The following is a 20537-nucleotide window of genomic DNA, read 5'->3' as shown; positions in this document are numbered from 1 at the left end:
CAGCTGCTTTGCCGGCAGAAAAGGGTAGGACAGAGGAAGCCGCAGGAGGGGCAGGGCCACCCCTGACCCCTCCCCCTTCTCCCACCCCATGCTCCTTTTTTTCAGCCAGCTGCTTTGCTGGCAGAAAAAGGTAAGGGAGAGGGGCCGTAAGAGTGGGGTGGGGGCGGGGCCCATGGGGGGAGGCATTTTGCCCCAGGTGGTATTTTCTCACCCTATGCCTCTGCAAGACAGTCAGCAGACTTTGGCTGGCATTCCTCCTTCTCTTTTGATCATAAATAGAAGTGAACAACTGAACCTGAGAGATGCCGTGTTTATATGAATTGGGGCAAGGGTCACTGAAGATATAATTTCACTATCAGTTTTCATTTGGACTTCTTGGATTCTTTTATTTTTCCAGCCCCCAAGCTGAGTCTAGAATGCAACGTGGATCTTCTTTTTCTGGTGGACAGTTCATCCAGCATCACTCTTGAAGGATTCTTGCGCTATAAAGCTTTCCTGAAAAGGTTTCTCCAAGCAGTGTGGAATAAAGAGACTCCAGGAAATGTAGTTGTGGCCCAGTACAGCAGTGATGTCATGGTGGCTGTTGGAGTTGGAGACAACACAGACATTCTCAATCTTGTGAAGGGCATTGATTCCATGCAGTTCAGAGGAGGGAGCACTTTGACTGGCAAAGCTTTATGGTATATTGCGCAACATGGCTTTAAGAATGCACCAGTCTTTGCTGATGTTCCTGATGACCTCCACCGTGTGGTCGTCTTGCTCACGGATTCAAATGCACAGGATTCAGTGGTGGAGGCAGCTGAGTATGCCAGAGGGCAGGTGACTTCTCTCATTGCAATTGGCAGTGAATTTCTGAGAGCAGAGCTAGATGAAGTAACAGGGAATCCAAAACAGACTATTGTCTATACAACTCCACAAGATCTGTTCAACAAGATTCCTGATCTCCAGAAAAAAATCTGCAGCACAGATAGTCAAGGTAAGATTGTACTACTAATGAGTATTTCTGCAGAAGCTGTTGGCTGGCAGTATTATTTGAATAGGCTATTGCTAATGTACATTCCTGTTATGCTGTTGGAGATGTGTAATAGAACTCTGGAGCAAAAACACTACCTTACAACAAGGTTCATGACATCTAGTAGTTTGCAGTGAAACATTTGCTAAACAGTCCATGATGTTTGTTTGATCTATTGGTCAGGGAAAAATCTATTGAAGTAATGCTAGAACTGTCTTTGACAAGCTGTTGCCAGTCTGCAGTCTAGACTTATTCAGAACTAAATCTGACTAGAATTCCATAGCTTTTTAAAAATCTCTGGGCCAAAGTGTAGAGATATAAAATTATTTTCCATTTCATTTGAAATTTTTAGGAACCTACTGTCCCCATCAGCTTAATGTCTGCTCCTCCCTCCTTAGGTTGCTCATCTCGGTCTCTGGATTTGGTATTTACTTTAGATTCCTCAGCATTTGTTGGAAGAGAGAACTTTGTACTGCTAAAAAACTTTGTGAGTAACCTCTCACTCCAGTTTGATATCAATCGGGATCTGACACAGGTAGGCCTTGTTGTCTATGGAAAAAAAACCCACACCGTATTCGGCCTGGATACCCACACGACTAATACAGCTCTTTTTGAAGCCATCAACCAAGCTACTTTTGTGGGTGGCTCTGCCTCTGTTGGAACCTCTTTGCTACTTATTTATGAAGATGTCATGACCATCCAAAAAGGAGCAAGGCCTGGAGTAAAAAAGATTGTGGTATTGATCTCCAGTGGGACTGGCATAGAGGATGCCATAGTCCCAGCCCAGCAGCTGCGTAACAATGATATATCGCTACTTGTCATTGGGATAGGATATGTCCAAAGGAGCTCACTTCTGAGGATTGCAGGTTCTCGCAATAATCTGCTACAGATTGCATCTTATGAAAATCTAATGAAGAATAAGGACATTATCACTGAAAGGCTATGTGATGGTAAGATTTTTTTCTTTTAAGCTCTCTCTCTCTCTCTCTCTCTCTCTCTCTCTCTGTGTGTGTGTGTGTGTGTGTGTGTGTGTTGGTATTTAATTATTACAGTAAATGTTATGGGTAATCAGTGCAGTCTCACTTTATCCTCAGTTCTGTCTTAATCAGTAACTTTGTAACTTTAGTAACTTTTCCTAGTCAGTTGCCAACTCCAAAAAATTTGAGTCGGGTGTTCGAATGCAAAAGGGAGCAGGTGCCGTTAATAGCTGTGTGGAAGAGTGTGTGCTACTTGAAGTACAGGGCGGGAAAAAGCTGAATCTATGATCATTTCTCTGTACATCAAGTGGTGTCAGGGGCTCCAGTTTCCTCATGTCCCCCCCTAATTACACCACTGACTAAAAACTGACTGGACAGCCATGGAAGACTTTGGTGGGCCTCATTAAACATAGCTGTTTGAATTAAAGTTTTTCCTAATAAAATCAGACTTCGCCCTAAATGCTTCCCCACAACTATAAAATGGCCATCCCTGTAGCATTAGGAAGAATTCGTTTTTGATTAGTTTTTGATTTGTGGCATGACCATCAGTGTGGGCTACTGAGCTGTTATTGTTCTGTCTCTTTCAGAGGCTAAAAGGCCAGTGAGCCTCTGCAAGCCCAACCCCTGCATGAATGATGGAGAATGCATTCCTGGAAATGGCAGCTACCAATGTCAGTGCCGAGGCTGGGAAGGACCTCACTGTGAAAAGAGTAGGACTCCTTACAGCTTTCTTCCACTAGGGTGTTTTCTCCATTTTGGGTCTCAAACTGGAGTGATGGTTTTCAGAAAATCCACACAATATGTCCTCTAGTTGTTCTACAATTGTTCCCTTCCATGTTTCCCCCTCCCACTTCATTCCATTTCTTCCAACCGCTGCTTTGATTCTATCTTTCCAAAAAGATCATAGTCAACACCGGTTTCTCTGTCTTGCAACAAGGAGATGGGGCGAGGGCGGGGTGTGTGCGGTTGAAGCTCTCCATCCACATTACTACCTCTACCAACCATGTCACTGGCAGGCTTTTTGCTGGGTTTTTTTGTTATTATTTTAAGCCACTAGTAGCTCTTTATAAAATGATGCTGATTCTTTTAAAGCTCTCCCACAATGGGGACTTGGGTAAAATGGTGGGTACAAGAGGAAAGAGAGGGTTAGGCACAAAGGATTTTATCATATAGAAGCTGAAATTTTCCCAGCAGTTTTTCCTTGCCATGCTAACTTTTTGAGGCTTTTTGAGGCTTATTACCATTTTTCTGTTTTAAATATTAATAGAAATGTTATGTGTGAAGAAAAGAACAAAAGGGGAAGCACAAGTCACCTGGAGTCACCACAGAAAATATGTGGAAGGGGAATTTTTTTAAATGGAGGAAAGTACACAGAAAACTGTGCATTCAGAAAACTGTGCATTAAAGCAACAAAGAGAATCCTAACCATGACGACACAGCTTAATACTAACACATCCCCCCCCCCAAAAAAACATCAGCAGCATAGGTACAAAATATTATTCTGATCTGTACAAAGTTCTAAGTAGACTAGAGATAACATGAAGCAATATACAATTTGCTCTGACAACAAGATATTTCATTGTTAAGAAAGACCAAGCGTTGATTATTGCTTTGATAACCAATAATTCCCTTCATGTTTTTTATAGGAATTCAGAGGGGTGACACTTATCCAACATGGCTGCATTCAGGAAGTCTCCATGCTCAGCAAAGACATTATGGTGGGCAGCCATTATATAGAACTCACCAACATTCAAAAAGGCACATACAGCGGACTCACTGGGGAGGACAGAGAAGGACTCCAACCTTCAGCTACTGAATACATTTGTATGAAGGCACTAAAATCTAGGAAATCCTTACACAATAATGTTGATTCAAAGCACAAGAAGTTTGCACGGAATCACTTCTGGTATACCAGATGAGATTTGCAATAGCTAGCTAAAATTATATGGCAAATATTTATTATTGATCTACTGGCTGTCAGAATAAGATCAGTGTCTGTCTTACACATTGAGCTTTATAGCCCTGAACATTTTGTTTTTCATATTTGACTGAAAATTTTAGAGGACTTTAAGTTGGATCAAACCACCAAAAGTGATGCATAATAATACGGAATTGATACAGCATGTTCTGTGTTTAAAGTGATTCAGACAGTGTGAGACCATGGTTTATTTTAGTTTGCATGCAAGCTGAATTCTAGTTTTATAGCCATTTAAATGCCAGTTTTCTTCCACAAATGCTAGTTTTATAACCTGCACTTTTCCCACCTATGCAGAGATCTGGCTGCTATCCTGGCCTACATTGTGGTGAGAATAGTGCTGGGCAACATGCTAGATCATCCATATTTGTAGATCTCACAAAACAATAGTTAGGACTAACTGGGGTTACCAAATCAACTTCTCAAACCACAGTTTTACATCCTGGTTAGACAGTCAATCCATTGGGAAAATGGGGTTGGTGTTAGAGACTGTTCACTAGCTGCATTTTTTCTTGTCAGATCAGACACAAAGAGTTTCTCCCAGACAAGTGAAATCAGCTGGTTGGGATATGTCTTGGAGAATGCCTCAAGATTTCATTGCTCTTCAATATTTACATGAGATTGCTGAATGGCAATGCATGGAGCTTGAAGCATATGCAGATGACACCTAGCTCTGTGTCTCATTATCAAAGCTTCCAAATGCCTCTGTCTCAACTCTGAACCAGACCTTCAAGTTCTGGTAAAGTGCCTAAGACAGCACAAGTTGCCCCTGAATCTAGACAAGATAGAGCTGATTCTGGCTGGGAAGGCTGATGGTTTAGAGGGACTGAATCCGCTTCCACTGGATGGAGTGGAATTGGCACTTGCAAAGCAGGTTAAGAGCTTGCGGGTGCTCATGGACCTATCTTGCTGTTTGAAAAGCAAGTCAATGTAGTGGGCAAGAGTGACGTGCATTTGACTAACCATGTGTTACCTTTCAGCTGATCTGGCCCCATTAATCCATGGTAATCTTGCTATTGTTTTACTGTAATGTGGTCTACATTGGGTTGACCATAAAAACAACCCAGAAACTGCAGCTGGTTTAGAATGCAGCAGCCAATTGTTGTCTGGGGCTAGCAAATAAAGACATACATTGCCCATCTTAAAAAAAACCTACTGGTCCCATTCAAAGGGGGGGACTGAATCCACCTGTGGAAGTGGTATGTGGCCACCGTAGCAGATTTGCCCTCACTGGGGCACCTGCTCTGACGGAGAGGCAATTCAGCCTGCATGTAGCTGCTGCTACCCTTCCAGGCACTGGAACACAGTGCCAGATACAGCACCCCTGGCAGCATAGTGGGGGCAAGCCAGGGATGTATCCAGGGGAGGAGTTGACAAGTCAGTTTCCTGCCAACCATTTGCTGCCTTAAAAACCCTTCATGGCTAGTTCATGGCAGAGGCCAAATTTGAACCAGCAGCCCAATGATCATCCTCTGTAGTGCAAAATGTATTCACTTAGCCGCTGTGCAATGCCAATTATTAATTAAGGTTGCACTTACCCATTATGTGTGCTAACATTTTTAACTTTGCCATGGACTCTGTGCAGTTGCTTCTGTTGGATTTGTGTCTGTGCGGAGCTGGTTCAATCCCTTCACTCCCCAAGGTGCTGGTGCTGATGTGCACTTTCTCCTATTCAGGAGGGGAAGGGCCCTGGACTGAAGATTTAGAATATTCTGAAACTAGATCTGTATAAGCATATATCCTATATGAGTGACTTCATATCACTTGTAACTGATATTTACCAGGTTAACAGGTGATTTTTTGCAGTTATTCCATGACCTTGTTTCCACCTTATACAAGCACCTACCCTTATATTTCAATGGAAGAGGCAACACCAGATATGCACATGTTTTGCTTCCTGCTTCTGCTCTGGCATCACCTCTAGATATAACTCAAGGGACCAAATGTCTGCATTTCATCCTCATTTTAAACTTCTGGCTTTCACAGAATCCCTGAACCGGCAGAGCAATAACTTTGTGTCTTGGTCACCAAAATGCCTAAAATTTGGGGCTGGACTCTGACCTATGATATACCTTGTGTTCCAAAAACAGCAGAGAGGATGATTGATTACCACAGTAGTCAGATTTGAATGGATGAACTGCAGACCACCTCTCAGCAAACTAGCGTGGCTTTTTGGATCTTATTTTCATTCTTTCTTGAGATCGTTCAGACAGTGCAAACAAACCACAATTTGTTCTTGACTGAACAAGCTGGAAATCCTCTGACTTAGGCACCTCCTGCTCTCTCGTTCCTTTACATCCTTCTCACAGATTAAAAACTTTCTGGTCTAGGAAAGTCTTCTAGCCAATCTCCAGTTCACTGTGCCATCTAAATTTTGGTGTTCTAACTTTAGTTTGCCCCTTATGCTACTGCTTCTCATAATATTCTGAGACAAGATATTGTATAAGCTTATGGTTCATTGTGTGAGGAATCAGGAGGCAAAACAGACACAATCCCTTCATTTCAGACATTGCTTCAACTTATGGTTCTGCAAGCAACTTGTTGACTTCTGTTGTGTATTTTTGATAACATCATAATAATGATCTCATTCCATGTTCATTTTTCTCTCTTGTATCCGTTTCTAGTTCTGCACATGTTGAGTTTCTTTTTAATTACATCCTCTGTGTGTGAGAAAGCAGGTGTTATTTAAAATGGGTAAGTGGTGCAACATTTAATAAACTAACTGTATCAATTGGCTTGTCGTTTAGCTGTGCAGCAATAACACACACAAAGACAAAATTACTTATTTGGAGCATGCTAATAAATAACAATAACTCTAGGAGTGAGTCTGAGGAACTAATGGGTAAGAAAAAGGTACTTAGGTCTGAGTATCAAACAGTTGAGTAAGCGGCCTATTGCTTTTCTTATAAAATCACCCTTTTCTGCCAGGCCTCCCTGAGACTGTGCTTTCTCCTTTGTCAAATAAGACTGTGTTATTTTTAGCTGCACAGCAGCTATAACCACAACAATTCTGTTCAGTAAGTTAAACATAAAGATAGCTCTGTTACGTAGCATGTATTAGGCTGTTGCTATGTTTAAGGTATCTTGGCAACAAAAAACTCATGAAGCAGCTTGCTTACACTAAATGAAGAAAGGTGGAAGGAGAGGGGGCATGCATTAAGGCAAATACATTTTGTTCTTGATGTATGAATGACATTCCCAAAGTCCAAGACTCCTCTCAGAATGGTGGTTCTACAGAAAACTTGCAAGTTCCTCTTTATTGCCCCAGAAATCTGGGAGTTTAGTTCAATCCATTATTGTGATAACAAGTACACTTATCTTTTCTGCTTTCTACTGTGCTGTTTGCTTTTTTTAACTGCCAGTTAGTTTCTGCTACTACCATGATCCAAGGCACCCTGTGTCATCATGTTTGTCTCTCTGCTCTTATCTTCAAAGCATCTTGAAAGTTACCTTTTCTTCCAAAGGTGGAGACTGGATTACGGCTAGTTTACATGCCCCTGGAGAGGGGGTTCTTAGGCCTTAGGCAAAACTGCTAGTATATGATCTCATTGTTGATCGGTGTAGAATAACAGGCATAGCTGCAGCCTCTATATCTAGAGCGTGACTGGGCAATGATTGCATTCTGATCTTGTGAGCTAACCCCCCACCCCCCAACTCTGCTTAAATGGCCCCTTTGCTACTATTGGCAATAAATTGTGGTTGACAGAGTCACCATCTTGCTTTGAGAGATACCTAGGGTGCAAATAGACTAGAAGGCTGCTTTTATTTTCTGCAAAGTACTCCCTCAAGCTTCAATTTCGCAACAATGGTATTTAATGTCCACAAGCAACTAAGGATGAGCAGAAAGCTGGTGTTTGCAATACAGTGCAGGAGAGAGGCAGAACAGAGATTCAAAATGAAAAAATAGGGCAGACAGGCCTCAGTGTTTTCAATCCTTTTTAAATTACTCCATTGCTGCATTTACACAGGAAGAACACAGGGAATGGTTGATTTTATTCAATTAAACATAAAAGGGCAAAATAAAACTGAAGTACATAAAAGGGCACAGCATGTGGAAGTGGATGTTAGTATTATTCTATACTAATAGCTTCAATAGATTGTCCAGAGAATACTTGTGACAGTTGTGAAACTACATCCCATATAACTAGCACCAAAAATTGGGAAGGGCGCTACTGGGGGGGTGGGGGGGTGGAGGTGTTTTGCCTGTGCACTTGAGTGCTTCAATTGCTTTAAAATGTGATATTCTATCATTAGAAGTACATAATAAACCAACTATGTAGAAGTATATGAAGTCAGAAGAGCTGACAAAACAGTATACGGAGTCAGAAGAACTTGTTGTGAAAGACCTTGATCTGATGCACTAAACAATTACTGCCAGTCTGAGTAGACCAGGGGTAGGGAACCTGCGGCTCTCCAGATGTTCAGGAACTACAATTCCCATCATCCCCTACCAGCATGGCCAATTGGCCATGCTGACAGAGGCTGATGGGAATTGTAGTTCCTGAACATCTGGAGAGCCGCAGGTTCCCTACCCCTGGAGTAGACAGTATTGACCTTGATGAATCAGAGGTTTGGTTTAGATTTGTGTGAGGGTGTGTATTGCCCTAGACAATGAAATTGTTCACTTTCTGTGAACAATAGTTCACTTTCTGTTAGAGGTGTAGCTCCAAGGGGACCGGGGAGGGGCTGCGCAGTGCACCGGGCGCGCACCCCTGTGGGGGTTTGGCGAGAGCATTCCAGGGGCCATTCCCTGACCAGATTTTAATAGTAAAAGTATAGGTATGTCAGCTAGAACCATGCTGGGTGTTTATTTTTTCCATGTTAAGGCCTGTTTAGAGGAAAATGGGTTAATCCTGCAACATGTTTTGTATATGAATCTTTTGTGGCATTAATTCAATTTCCAGCCAAACTTGTCTGTAGTCATTTTTCTCTTCCTCCTTGTGGCCTGCATGATGTTCTTGTTAACAAAGATACTCTGATATTTACAGTTCTTCTGGACCCTCCTATGTAATTTATCTAACATCTGCAAAATGTATTATTGATACCTGCAGTCTTCAATGAAATGCTGAGTTGAACAGAAGTAATTCTCACACATTTTGGAAAAAGCAGTATTTTTATTGGCAAGCATGAATCCATTTAAACGTTTTTAATGCACTTATGTTGTTGTAGTGACTGAACAGAAAGAAACCTGTCTTTCGCATCTGTTGTCTCACAACCTTTTCCAGAAGCATGTTGCATAGCATCCTTACAATGGCGTTGCAGCACATTTTGGTTGACAAGAGAAGGCATGTTACCAGGGGTAACCACTTGCTGCTTATCATGTTAAGGAGGAGCTTGATCCCTGGATTGTTCAGATGACATTTCCAGATAGCTCTTTAGTGAAACATAAATGTATTTTTCTGCTATTCACTTTCTGTGAACAATAGTGCAGCTGCTGGAACACAGTGTGATCAATTTTGTGGGATGATTTTCAGTTATGCTGTGAGTGTGCATTGAATTTTTTTCTGGTAATTTTTCGTTTAGGTATAATAGACTCAAACCTTTTCAGAAAATCTGAAAGAATATAGGAATTTCTCTACCTTTTTTCAAATATCAAAAAAATTGTGGGCCTGTTAACCCTATGGGAAATTTTTGTGGGGCTCTGTGGGCAGTTTTTTTTTAATTAGAGGCAACAGATTTACTTTCTGTGAACAGTAGTAGCTTCAGGTGGCTCTCCTTACACGAACCCCCAAGTTTGGTGAAAATTGGATCATGGAGACCATTTTTATGGGTCTGCATTTTTTCTCCATTTGGAGACTCATAAAATTGGATCCCCTGTCCCAATGCTCACTGTATTATGCTGCAGTTTTGGTGCCCCTATCTTGAAAAACAGCCCCACAAATATCCCCCACTGACATAACATTATGTTAGAACTGAGAATGAACGAGAAAAAAAAATTCAGGATAAGGGGGAAAAATTGCAGGCTCGGGGTAGGGGCTGTTTTTTTGAGGCAGAGGCACCAAATTTGCAACGTAGCTCCTGGGGACTCTCCTGACAAGAACCCCTAAGTTTGGTGAAGATAGAGTCAGGAGATTCAACTTTATGGGCCCTATTTTTGCTCAGTTGGAAACAATGGAGACTGAATGGAGGCACCTTCTTTTTAGACACCCTTCCTTAAACCTGGACACCCTTCCCCATACCTAGGTGTTATTGTAAGAAGAGTCAACTGCAAATTTGGTGCCTATACCTCAAACCATAGCCTCCTTAGAGCCCCTCAAGGTTTTCCTAAGGTAAAATGGACTTGAGAAAGTTGAAGGAAACCCCCTGCCCCACATTTCTTTTCCAGATTTGCCTTTGGACTCAATTGAAATGGTGCCTCTTCCTCTATTTTTTTTTTTGCTTAACGCATCTGAGTGCCAAAAAAATTAATAAAATAAATAATTTTATTTTACCCTAGTCAATGCATTTTACAACATTACTCAGCCTCTGCTGTTCTTGGTTTGTGCTTGTGAGAGGTGTGTGGTCAGATGGATCATGGAAGTGATCAGTGTCTTCTTGATAGCAGGAGTGCTGTTTATAGTACCTAGCTAGCATAGTGTAGTGCAGGGGTCAGCAATCTTTAACACCCAAAGAGCCATTTAGACCTGTTTTCCATTGAAAAGAAAACACTGGAAGCCGCAAATACTTTTTGACATTTAAAATGAAGATAACACTGTACGCTTTGTATAAACAATTACCTTTACGCTTTGTATAAACAATTATAGTGTGTTGCTTATGAAATCCATGAAGTGCTATAGAGAAAATTATATTTTATTTATGAAAAGAACACATTTTGAACATTTTGAACGCTTAAAAAATAATAACAGACCTCTAAGGACCCAGGGGAGGGGGAAATGAGGCCACCCAAAGCAGGGTCGACCCCTGACCCCCCCATTCAAGGGGGGGTGGACTGAGGTTAGGATTGCACTGAAAATTTGCGCTCCTGCAACTCCCTCCTGTTTCCCGCCCTTCGCTGCTCACCTGTTCAAGAGGATCCACCAGCGGTGCTCCATCCCTAACCCGCACCGTCACCACCGGCATCAGCCAACCAGGCAGCTGGGACAGTGAAGCTGGAAGGGGCTTCGGATAGCCGTCTTGGGACGGGGACTCTCTAGGAACGGGGACTCTTTCCCATTAACCCTTAGGGCAACTCTCTGAAGGAGGCTGAGAGGACCCAAGCCATGCAGAGCCACAGTACAAGGACGAAAGAGCCGCATGCCGTCCGGCGCCATGGGTTGCAGACCCTGGGTGTAGTGGTTAAAAGCAGGTAGATTCTAATACTTTGATTCCTCACTCTTCCACCTGAGTGGCAGAGGCTTATCTGGTGAAATCAGATATATTTCTACACTCCTACATTCCTGCTGGGTGACCTTGAACTAGTCACAGTTCTTCAGAACTCTATCAGCCCCACCTAACTCACAAGGTCTGTTGTGGGGAGAGGAAGAGTTGGCCCTCTCAGTGACATTCAGTGTTGTCAACCATGGCATGCTTCTGGACCATTACATCAAATGCATACATCTGAGGGGGCTTGGCCCATTTGGAAATGATCTAAGTTTCAACAGTCCTTCTGTGACTATTAGAATATTTCATTTTTCAGCATATGTTGCATTCACTCTCAGTATAAACTGGATATCTTTCTGCCCTCACTATTGGATCTTAAATTTTGCATCTTGGCTGGAGTTTTTATAGCCAGAAGGAATCATGTGCACACAAGTTTCTGTTGCTCAAGACCTGACTATCTCCCAGATCTGATTTATTCAACCATTTAATGTAGAAGGGACGAGAATGGTTTTATCATGTGGGAATTCCTATGAAAGATAATAATTACTTAAAATGGTGACACATCAGGTCTCCAGTTTATACTTAATTTCAATGAATCATACATATATTGCAGACTCAACTACCAGGCTAGATGGTCCAAGGAATGATTAACAGCAACAATTGATCTTTTCTTTGAATAGACAGTAACCATTTAATCACTATAGTTACCTAAATGGAACTGAACTGCATATCTTGTATATGTTGTTATGATCCTGGTACTTATAGTATGGTTCTACAGATTTGAATGAAATCCCATGTTTCTGAAAATCCCAAACTTTTTTTAAAAGGGGGAAGGTTACACAGACAACTTAAAAGCTAAGTTGTCCATCAATTCTGGCAGCTCAGTAGGAAAGAGACAAGGGAACTGAAGGGCCAAGAAAAGAAAGAAGGCAGCAGCAGAGGGGAGGGAAGAGGAGATAGTGGCAGGGAAGGAAGAGGTGGGAATGGGAGAAACAATGATAGCGGAGAGTGAGAGGAGAAATGTGGTATAAAAAAGGAAGTTGTTTGGACAGGATTTTCCATCCCCACAAATATTGGGGTGGGTGGGTTGTTCTTCTTTTGTTTTGTTAAAACTATTTTAAAAAGTGGTTTTTAATCCAGGCTCTGATATATCCTCAGTTTCCTTGGAAGCTTTTTAATAAGTAAGTAAGTTTCATAAGTAAGAAGATAAGCCTTGAGCAACAAGGAAAGACTGGATATAAATAATTTTTCACTAAATATTTCACTAGAGGAATCCTTAAAATATTCATTATTGCCTAGGAATTTATTTTTTGTTATAATGTAATGGCCCTTGGCCTCACAGAATGAATGTTTACCTACCAACCTAGTAGATTCCTTAAAATGCAGCTGATTTCAGGCATGGTCAATGCTTGAAGACTAAAAAAAAAAAAAACCAACCCAGCTCAACCTGTGATTGACCCCATGATGCTTTTCTAAACAGGCAGTCACAGTTAACTGTGAGTCATCAAGCAACAATAGTTCAAGTGATGAATGTGCAATTCAAGGTCTGATCGAGTTAAAAATAGAATCAGTAATCAATTAAGTAACCCAGTTTCAAAGCCACTTGCAATCTTCATAAGGAGCAGCAGTGGAGTAGGAGGTTAAGAGCAGGTGCACTCTGATCTGGAGGAACCGGGTTTGATTCCCAGCTCTGCCGCCTGAGCTGTGGAGGCTTATCTGGGGAATTCAGATTAGCCTGTACACTCCCACACACACCAGCTGGGTGACCTTGGGCTAGTCACAGCTTCTTGGAGCTCTCTCAGTCCCACCTACCTCACAGGGTGTTTGTTGTGAGGGGGGAAGGGCAAGGAGATTGTAAGCCCCTTTGAGTCTCCTGCAGGAGAGAAAGGGGGGATATAAAGCCAAACTCTTCTCTTCTTCTTCTGGGAATAAAATCAGAAAGGGATAACTATGGCCCCTTCCGCACATGCAGAATAGTTCACTTTCAATGCACTTTGCAGCTGAATTTTACTGTGTGAAATAGCAAAATTCACTTGCAAACAATTGTGAAAGTGGATTGAAAGTGCATTATTCTGCATGTAAGCAAAGCAAAACCTTTATTGGCATGAACAACAAAAACAAAACACAGTAAACAATAAGGTTTGTAAGGCAAAAAAAAGGTAACCTCAGATAAATACAACATATTGTTACTGAATTATTTCCATAACAAACATTGCAACCTCTTCACAAAAAACAGAATCAGAGTTATTTAGCAGGAGAAATAATCTAATCAAATCTGTTAACTCAAGTTGGAAGACAGGATGTAGAGATATTTAGATATTTAGATCTAATTTTGGCAAATCTGGTGCAATGTAATAGCTGGTGAGCCAGTGTTTCAACTACGTTGGTATTACAGCTACATAACCTTTTAGAGTTTTCTAGGTTATTAAACCTGCCATTTAGTAGGGCAGACGGCATGCCATTAAATCTAGCAATTGTGAAAGCTCTCCTTGAGCGGGGGTTATAAGTAATGGGCCATGCTACCCTGCTCAAATGGAATTAGAAATTGTGTAGGAGAGCAAGTTTGTTTAGCTGCTAGATATAATTCTGCAAATTTCCAATCTAAGAGCTGGCCTTTGAGTAGTTTGTACTCTTCAGAACAGGAAAGAGAGTGGTTCAAGAGACAATCCAATATATACAATTTTCTTTTCAATCAGAGAAAACCAGGGATTAACCTGTGTGTCCGAAAATATTAAGGAAACAAGGGAATGATCAGATGGAAGATAGTGAAGATGCAGCCAAAATCTAAAGGCTCTAAACCAAGATTTAAGTTCCAAGGAATTTTATCCAAGTTCCAAACATAGGGCTGCGTAAGAGACACAGTTTGGTAATTCCATGATTTTGCGAAAAAATATGGATTGGGGAGAACTGAGTGAATGGTTAACAGCCTGTATCCAGATTGGAGCCCCATAGAATAATTGGGATTCAATCTTCGCATTAAAAATCTTTAATGCGGCAGGAATGAAAAAATGCCCTCTGCTATAGAAAAAGCAGAGGATTCCAGAAATTCTAGATTAAGACTGAGTAAGTACTGCCTTTTTATGGGGGATCCATGATAGACTGTGTGAAAAAAAAGGCCAAGGTATTTAAAACGATTGACTTGTTCAAGAAGAAAGTTGTTTATTTTCCAATAATATATATTGGAGGATCTAGCAAAAAACATTATCTTGGTTTTCTCATAATTGACTGTTAGTCTATTGGAGTCACAGTACTCTGTAAAGCGCTTCATAAACCACCTCAATCCAACTTTGGACCGAGAGAGCAGAACGGAATCATCTGCGTAAAGCAGAATTGATATATGATGTGAGGACATCTTGGGAGCATGAAAATTAGAACCTACCAGGGTTGAAGGGAGATCACTCTAATAAACATTAAAAAGAGTATGGGCCAGCCCTGCTTAACCCCTTTGGTGGAGTAAATTCAGCACGCCACCCTAGTTTTCTTGGGAAAAAAGGAAGGATTAAAAAAGAATGACTTTTGTGGACATACATTATTGCCAGTTCATGTGATATGTTGCAAGGGTGCCCTCTAGTGAACACAAAAGGAGCCTTATTCCTTAATCAACTATATATAAATGGAGGATTCATTATAAAAATTAGTTTTTGATTATAGTAATAATTTTTCATTGCTCAAAGTACAAACTCTTGCCCTGAAAAGCTAAAGGCACAGAGACATTTCCTTATTTTGATAGTGTCAATAATTTTGTATAAGACACTTAAAATACAGCTAACATTTTAATTTTTATTTTGAAAACTTGCTAAAATAACAATGGATTGATGAAGGACACTTCTACAAAAGAAAATAATAATTTTATACTGAGAACACAGTGATCATAGAAGCATGCTGTTTCTTTAAAAAGTAACACTTGATTTGCAATCAACTGCTCATGTACTGAATTCATGGGTCTTGACTTGGTGATTTTCAGTAGGTAGAAACAAAGAATTATGTGGCAGGAAAAACCCTTTAGCAAAGTACATGGTGTAAAAGAGTTCATTGCTACACCAAAGATACTCTCCCCCATGCTTCCAGTTGACAGGCATCTGAGCACCACAAACTGTATTATTCTCTGTCCTAATGCCCCCAGCTTAAAATTTGCATTGCTAACAATTAATAGCAAATAATGGTAATGCAATATAGACAAAACATCTTACAATGGCATTGAAAACATATACACTGGCACAAAATGTTTAGGATCTGAAGATGGCTGTAAAGGCCTCACACTTCAAACACAACTGCAGGCATGCATGTTTTAAAACTACCAAACAGTAGCACAGTGTACCTCTTTCACATAGACCTTAGAACCTGAGGACTTTGTGCTTTTATGGATGTTTAGTTTACAAAAGCCTATTTAACATGCTAATAATTAATATAGTTGTATTTAGAGAACCTCCCTCCCTGAAAAATAGGCGGATTCCGCATGGGCCAAAAACAGCGGTGTGGAAACAGTGTAAACCTTTTTACACCGTTTTCAACCATTTTCACACCGTTTTCACACCGCTGTTTTTGGCCCATGCAGAATCCACCATAATGTTCAGGATTGTACAAGCAAACCTTTAGAGGTGATGTTGCCCCTTAAAGATATCAAAGAATGATCTGGACTTGAATCGATGTCCAGTTCATACCTATCTTCTTTCTAGAGTTCTCAAACTCTGCCCTTTTAAAGCACGATCAAACCAAAGTTAAACACTTCTTAACCATAATGTAGATCAAGTGAATAAACCAGATTCAGGTCAGGTGTCCAATCCAATTTTCAGAAAAGTGTTTTAAGTGTACACTTTACTATTCCCAGGAAATCAGTAGCACTGAGAAGTTACTACCTTTGACCCTTTCTCTCTTATAAAAGGAACAAAAAAAACTGGTTTAGAAAAATACTACATAGTTGTGGGATACAATGGCTTAGATTTTGTGATGCCCAAGTGAAAACAAACAATGCTAGAGCAGTTTCCATTTGTGCAAGATCTTGAACAACATTATCCAAAAATGGTTGGAATATATCTGGGAACAAGTGACACTGGACATTTTCGATATAACAAAAAATAAACTGTGGCAAGATAAACAGTGTGAAATTTTGAGGATATGGTCAATATATGCGGACTGGATGAAAGAAGCTGGAGTCAATGAGGAGATATGGGAGAAGAGGTTACAAAGAATGAACTTACTGCTGGCTGTTTGATAAAATTATGAAGAAAATACAGGGGGGAGGGGAAAAGGGGGAAAATGTATTGTTTGAAAACGAATGAAGAATATTAATATAAAATGGAATATTCAAATGATACAATAATTTTTTTAAAAAAAGATCTTGTACAACCTTGAACACTTTCTCCCCCAGATATCATAGTGGCCAGGAATTGTTGCTCAGCATCTTCAGCAACGGGCAATGCAAGTGCAGATGCAGTCACCTTGACTTAGTGCAAGCAGCTTCCATGGACTTTTCTTTGCATTTCTGCACAACTGGAATTTTATGCTTGTCCCAACCCAATAGCTTTTCAAGTGGGTCAGTTTTTCCCCCACTTTAAATTTAGAGACCGCTATGCACCATTAGTGCAGCGGAGGAAATTCATTCTCTAAAACATCTAGGACCGTGGTGGCGAACCTTTGGCACTCCAGATGTTATGGACTACAATTCCCAACAGCCCCTTCCAACATGGCCAATTGGCCATGCTGGAAGGGGCTGATGGGAATTGTAGTCCATAACATCTGGAGTGCCAAAGGTTCGCCACCACTGATCTAGGAGATAACCAATCACTAGGCACATGCAACTATTGCAAGAATGCTTTGGACTCCATGTGTTTTGCTGGGTTGCAGTGTAGCAGAGGAATGCCTCATGTACTTGAAAATGTTCTAAAATGGTGAATGTATAACTGCTGTTGTCTCAGGAACTAGTCAATAGGTGCTTGTAATGCCCATGCAGTTACAGTACACAAAGCACTACAAAATAGCCATTGCCTAGAGAAATCGCATTCCCCCACTTACAAAACGAGAAATTTAATTTCTCCACAACTGAATTGCTAATCATGAGTGGTTTGAATTTTCTGGAACAACTGATGAACACAAATATACACAAATATACTGATGAATACAACTGTATTGCTCAGTAGGATGATAGTCTAGAAAGGTCCATGGATAGCAAACTTGCTAAATTCTCAGCTGCAGTCTTTAAAGCCATGAGCATTTTGTTTGTACTAAACAAACATTGAAAATCTGGAATGTTTGATGTTGAATCTAAACCTAACTCAGTCCCATATGCTGATGCGTATGCTGCTCTTTGTCTTCCCCTGATGAAAGACTGCTCTAGTCCTACCTTGCTCTAATTACATTTCTGTTGATTGGAAGAGAAGAGGAGGCATTCAAAGGAGGACATTTCCAGTTCTCCTTCAGAGAAGGAAGACATTCTGCTGTGGGGTAGCTTTTCCCATCTGACCATAGAGACCGTTCTAAACTTCTTGCAGTCTTGCCTACTGTGGTGGGAAGGTCAGGGGTGGGGCCTATTTGGGCTAGGAAAAGTGCTTTATTTCTTTGAGGTTGTGCTGTTGTGGAGGTATTTCTGCTTTGGTTCCTTCTTTTTCACCAAAAGACAAAACAACTCAATAACACTGGGGTAGGTTGGGCCCTGCTCACTGCAGCAAAGAGGCAGCCTAGTCTTTCTTCTTAGAGTCAAGGTTCTTTTGGCATTTGCCTGGGAAGTCTTTTCAGGGGCTCTGGTCCAGAATGGAATTTTAACATGACAACAGCTAAATCTGTGGGTACATTCAATTGGCAATTCTGGCACCTGTGCCACACATCCATATGTGTTGATATTAACAGTCACTGCTACAAAGGGATATAAACAAACAGCAACAATCAGACTCTGGTTTGTTGCAGCTTCTCCTTGTGGAGTAGGCAAGAACTGCACAACTGTCTTCTTTATCTTCCAGAAAGAAGTAACACGCAGAGTTCCATTTTTCACAATCATTTGGATGTGATTATGCTCCAAATTCAGTGGTAATGTTTAAAGTTGCTTTTACATCCATTTATCATTTATACCATCTAATCTCTCTATTGACTAATGTACATAATACAGAAGTGATGGGCATCTGCTCCAGTGAGCTTATAACCTAGCATTATTTGTATATGGAGCATTACTGAGTTTCTAAAGTGCATTAGAATTATTCAGCAGTGCCTTGAACATGTTTTGAAAGATGGGAATGAAATCCCACCTCTTTATCATTTAGTTTTTACTGAGCTTTTGTTTCCCCATCTTCCAGCTGAACTCCCATTCATACATTACACTTCAGTGTTAAGGAAAGTTCCTTGCACAGTGGGATGCTTCACAGCACTGGCCCTGGCCCTGGCCCTGGCCCTAACATACATTAGTTCTCTGTGTGCACAGAGTCCCTTGGAGCTCACCATCCAGGATGCATCTCTGCAAACTCCAAAGGCCCAGCAGAGAGGTTTTCTGGGTGCTCTGAAACTTCCATCCTTGTATGCTTTGAATTCCAGATTTTTAAAAAGGGAAATTCTGCACACAATTCTTAATTCTTAGCTGTGTTTCCCATGAGCTTCTCTCAAATTTTCTTCATGGCTTAGAAAACCTCACCCAAAGGAACACATGGATGCATGAAGCAGTAGCTAGCTTCTCAGTTGTATTTACCTCCCTCGCCTATCCTGCAACCCTGGTGTAACAAAATAAAAAAAGGGCATTAAACAGATCCCGTTTGAAGTTATAACTCCATGTTCTATTATTAATGACAAATCTTGGATTGTACAGTGATAAAACACCAATGTAGAAATACTCAAAAGCATCCTTATGTACAGCAACATTTTTATGATATCAATAGGGTTAGAAGCAATGCTGACATTTGTGTTAATTCTCTTAGCTACACAGCCCAACTCTGCTACAAGGAGAAACATCCTTTTTCTGAAGAAGACTGTGTTGATATAGTCCCAGGTCCATCAGTTCTTCTAGACAGATGACACGAAACGCTGACAGCTGTGCTTTGTCTGAACTGGACCTTTTTACCTACTGGCAACAAAGTCCTTTGGTCTACGCAGAGCCAGTTCTAGTCTTAAGTCCATCCTGGATGCTGTGGTTTTCTAACTAACACCTTTTTTCTCCCATTCCTGCAAAAGAACACACAAAAACTTGTCTTGCAATTTCAAAAGCATCCAGTAGTTATGAAAAATGTGTACTGGCTGCCATTCTGTAGGACTCAAAGGGGCTGCGTAGACATTGTTTTTATTGTATGGGTGTTTTTTAACAAAATACAAAAAACTAGATAAATTTTAAAAAAGATGATGTTCTGAGGAAGAATTCTGGTTTGTCACTCAAGCAATGGCCACTAATCAAAAAGGTTAAAAGCCTTCATTTTTTTAAAAAAGTCTGCTCATAGAATTAATAGATATTGGATATGAACATAATGGTTTAAGTATATTAGGTTAAGTACTCATATATTCCAAAATTTCCAAATTGAAATTCTATTTAAATCCTGTTGTTCCACACACTTAGCATATCCTTTGCATCTCATGAAATGAGCTTTAGTCCAAGAAAGTTAATGCCACAATAGGAAGTGTGTTGGTATTTAAAAGGAGTCACTGAACTGATGCAACAAACATGACAATCCACCTGGACTCCAAAACTCTGAGATTCAAATAAAGACATTTTCTTTAGATAAGTATATAATGTAACCCACCAACACTCTGCATCAGAAAGCTGCCACCTCTAGTCTGAATGGCAGACAGCAAGAGAAAGAATATGAGGAATCTAAGTAACAAGTGGGTATCCACAAGATGTTTCAGGAGGCATCTCATTTTCCACTACCCAACTATTTCTGCTTTCCCTTTCCTGAAAGCCCTCATAAACCCTAACAATTTCCTGCTTCCTTCTTTAGAGTTGCCAGCTCTAAGTTGGGAAATTCCTGAAACTCTGGGAGTGAGTCTAGAGAGGCAAGGTTTGGGGAAGGAAGCAACGTTAGAAGATGATAATGCCATGGACTCCACCAGTGGTGGGATTCAGCAGAACCACTTCATCAGAACCAGTTGTTAAAATGGCGCTTGTAAACAACCAGTTGTTAAATTTGTTGAATCCCACCACTGGACTCCACCCTCCAAAGTAGTCAATTTTCTCCAGGAAAATTAATCTGTGTCATCTGGAGATCAGTTGTAATTCTGGATGTTGGCCATCTTAGCACCCAAGAACAAAATGGCTGCTTTGGAGGATGCAGTCTACAGAATAATACCACACTGAAGTTCCTCCCTT

General features: G+C 40.7%; 2 protein-coding genes across 5 annotated transcripts in view; one reads left to right on the top strand and one right to left on the bottom strand.

Moving 5' to 3' along the window:
- Positions 1 to 6695, top strand: part of VWA2 (von Willebrand factor A domain containing 2) — a 38401-nt gene extending 31706 nt beyond the window's left edge. For all 4 annotated transcript variants that reach the window (XM_048506649.1, XM_048506650.1, XM_048506651.1 and 1 more), the window contains 4 exons: positions 398 to 976; positions 1411 to 1962; positions 2577 to 2699; positions 3636 to 6695. In XM_048506649.1, the coding sequence (XP_048362606.1) occupies positions 398 to 976; positions 1411 to 1962; positions 2577 to 2699; positions 3636 to 3805 (1424 nt within the window). In that variant the 3' untranslated portion in view covers positions 3806 to 6695. The remainder of the gene's footprint in view (positions 1 to 397; positions 977 to 1410; positions 1963 to 2576; positions 2700 to 3635) is intronic.
- Positions 6696 to 15023: 8328 nt separating this feature from the next.
- Positions 15024 to 20537, bottom strand: part of AFAP1L2 (actin filament associated protein 1 like 2) — a 97710-nt gene continuing 92196 nt past the window's right edge. The window contains exons 19-20 of the mRNA XM_048505820.1: positions 17023 to 19402; positions 15024 to 16895 (exon numbers count right to left, since the gene is read on the bottom strand). Coding sequence (XP_048361777.1) covers positions 19376 to 19402 — 27 coding nt within the window. The 3' untranslated portion in view covers positions 15024 to 16895; positions 17023 to 19375. The remainder of the gene's footprint in view (positions 16896 to 17022; positions 19403 to 20537) is intronic.

The sequence above is a fragment of the Sphaerodactylus townsendi genome, linkage group LG08 (genome assembly GCF_021028975.2).
Source record: "Sphaerodactylus townsendi isolate TG3544 linkage group LG08, MPM_Stown_v2.3, whole genome shotgun sequence".
NCBI lineage: Eukaryota > Metazoa > Chordata > Lepidosauria > Squamata > Sphaerodactylidae > Sphaerodactylus > Sphaerodactylus townsendi.
This window is presented reverse-complemented; position numbering and strand designations above follow the sequence as displayed.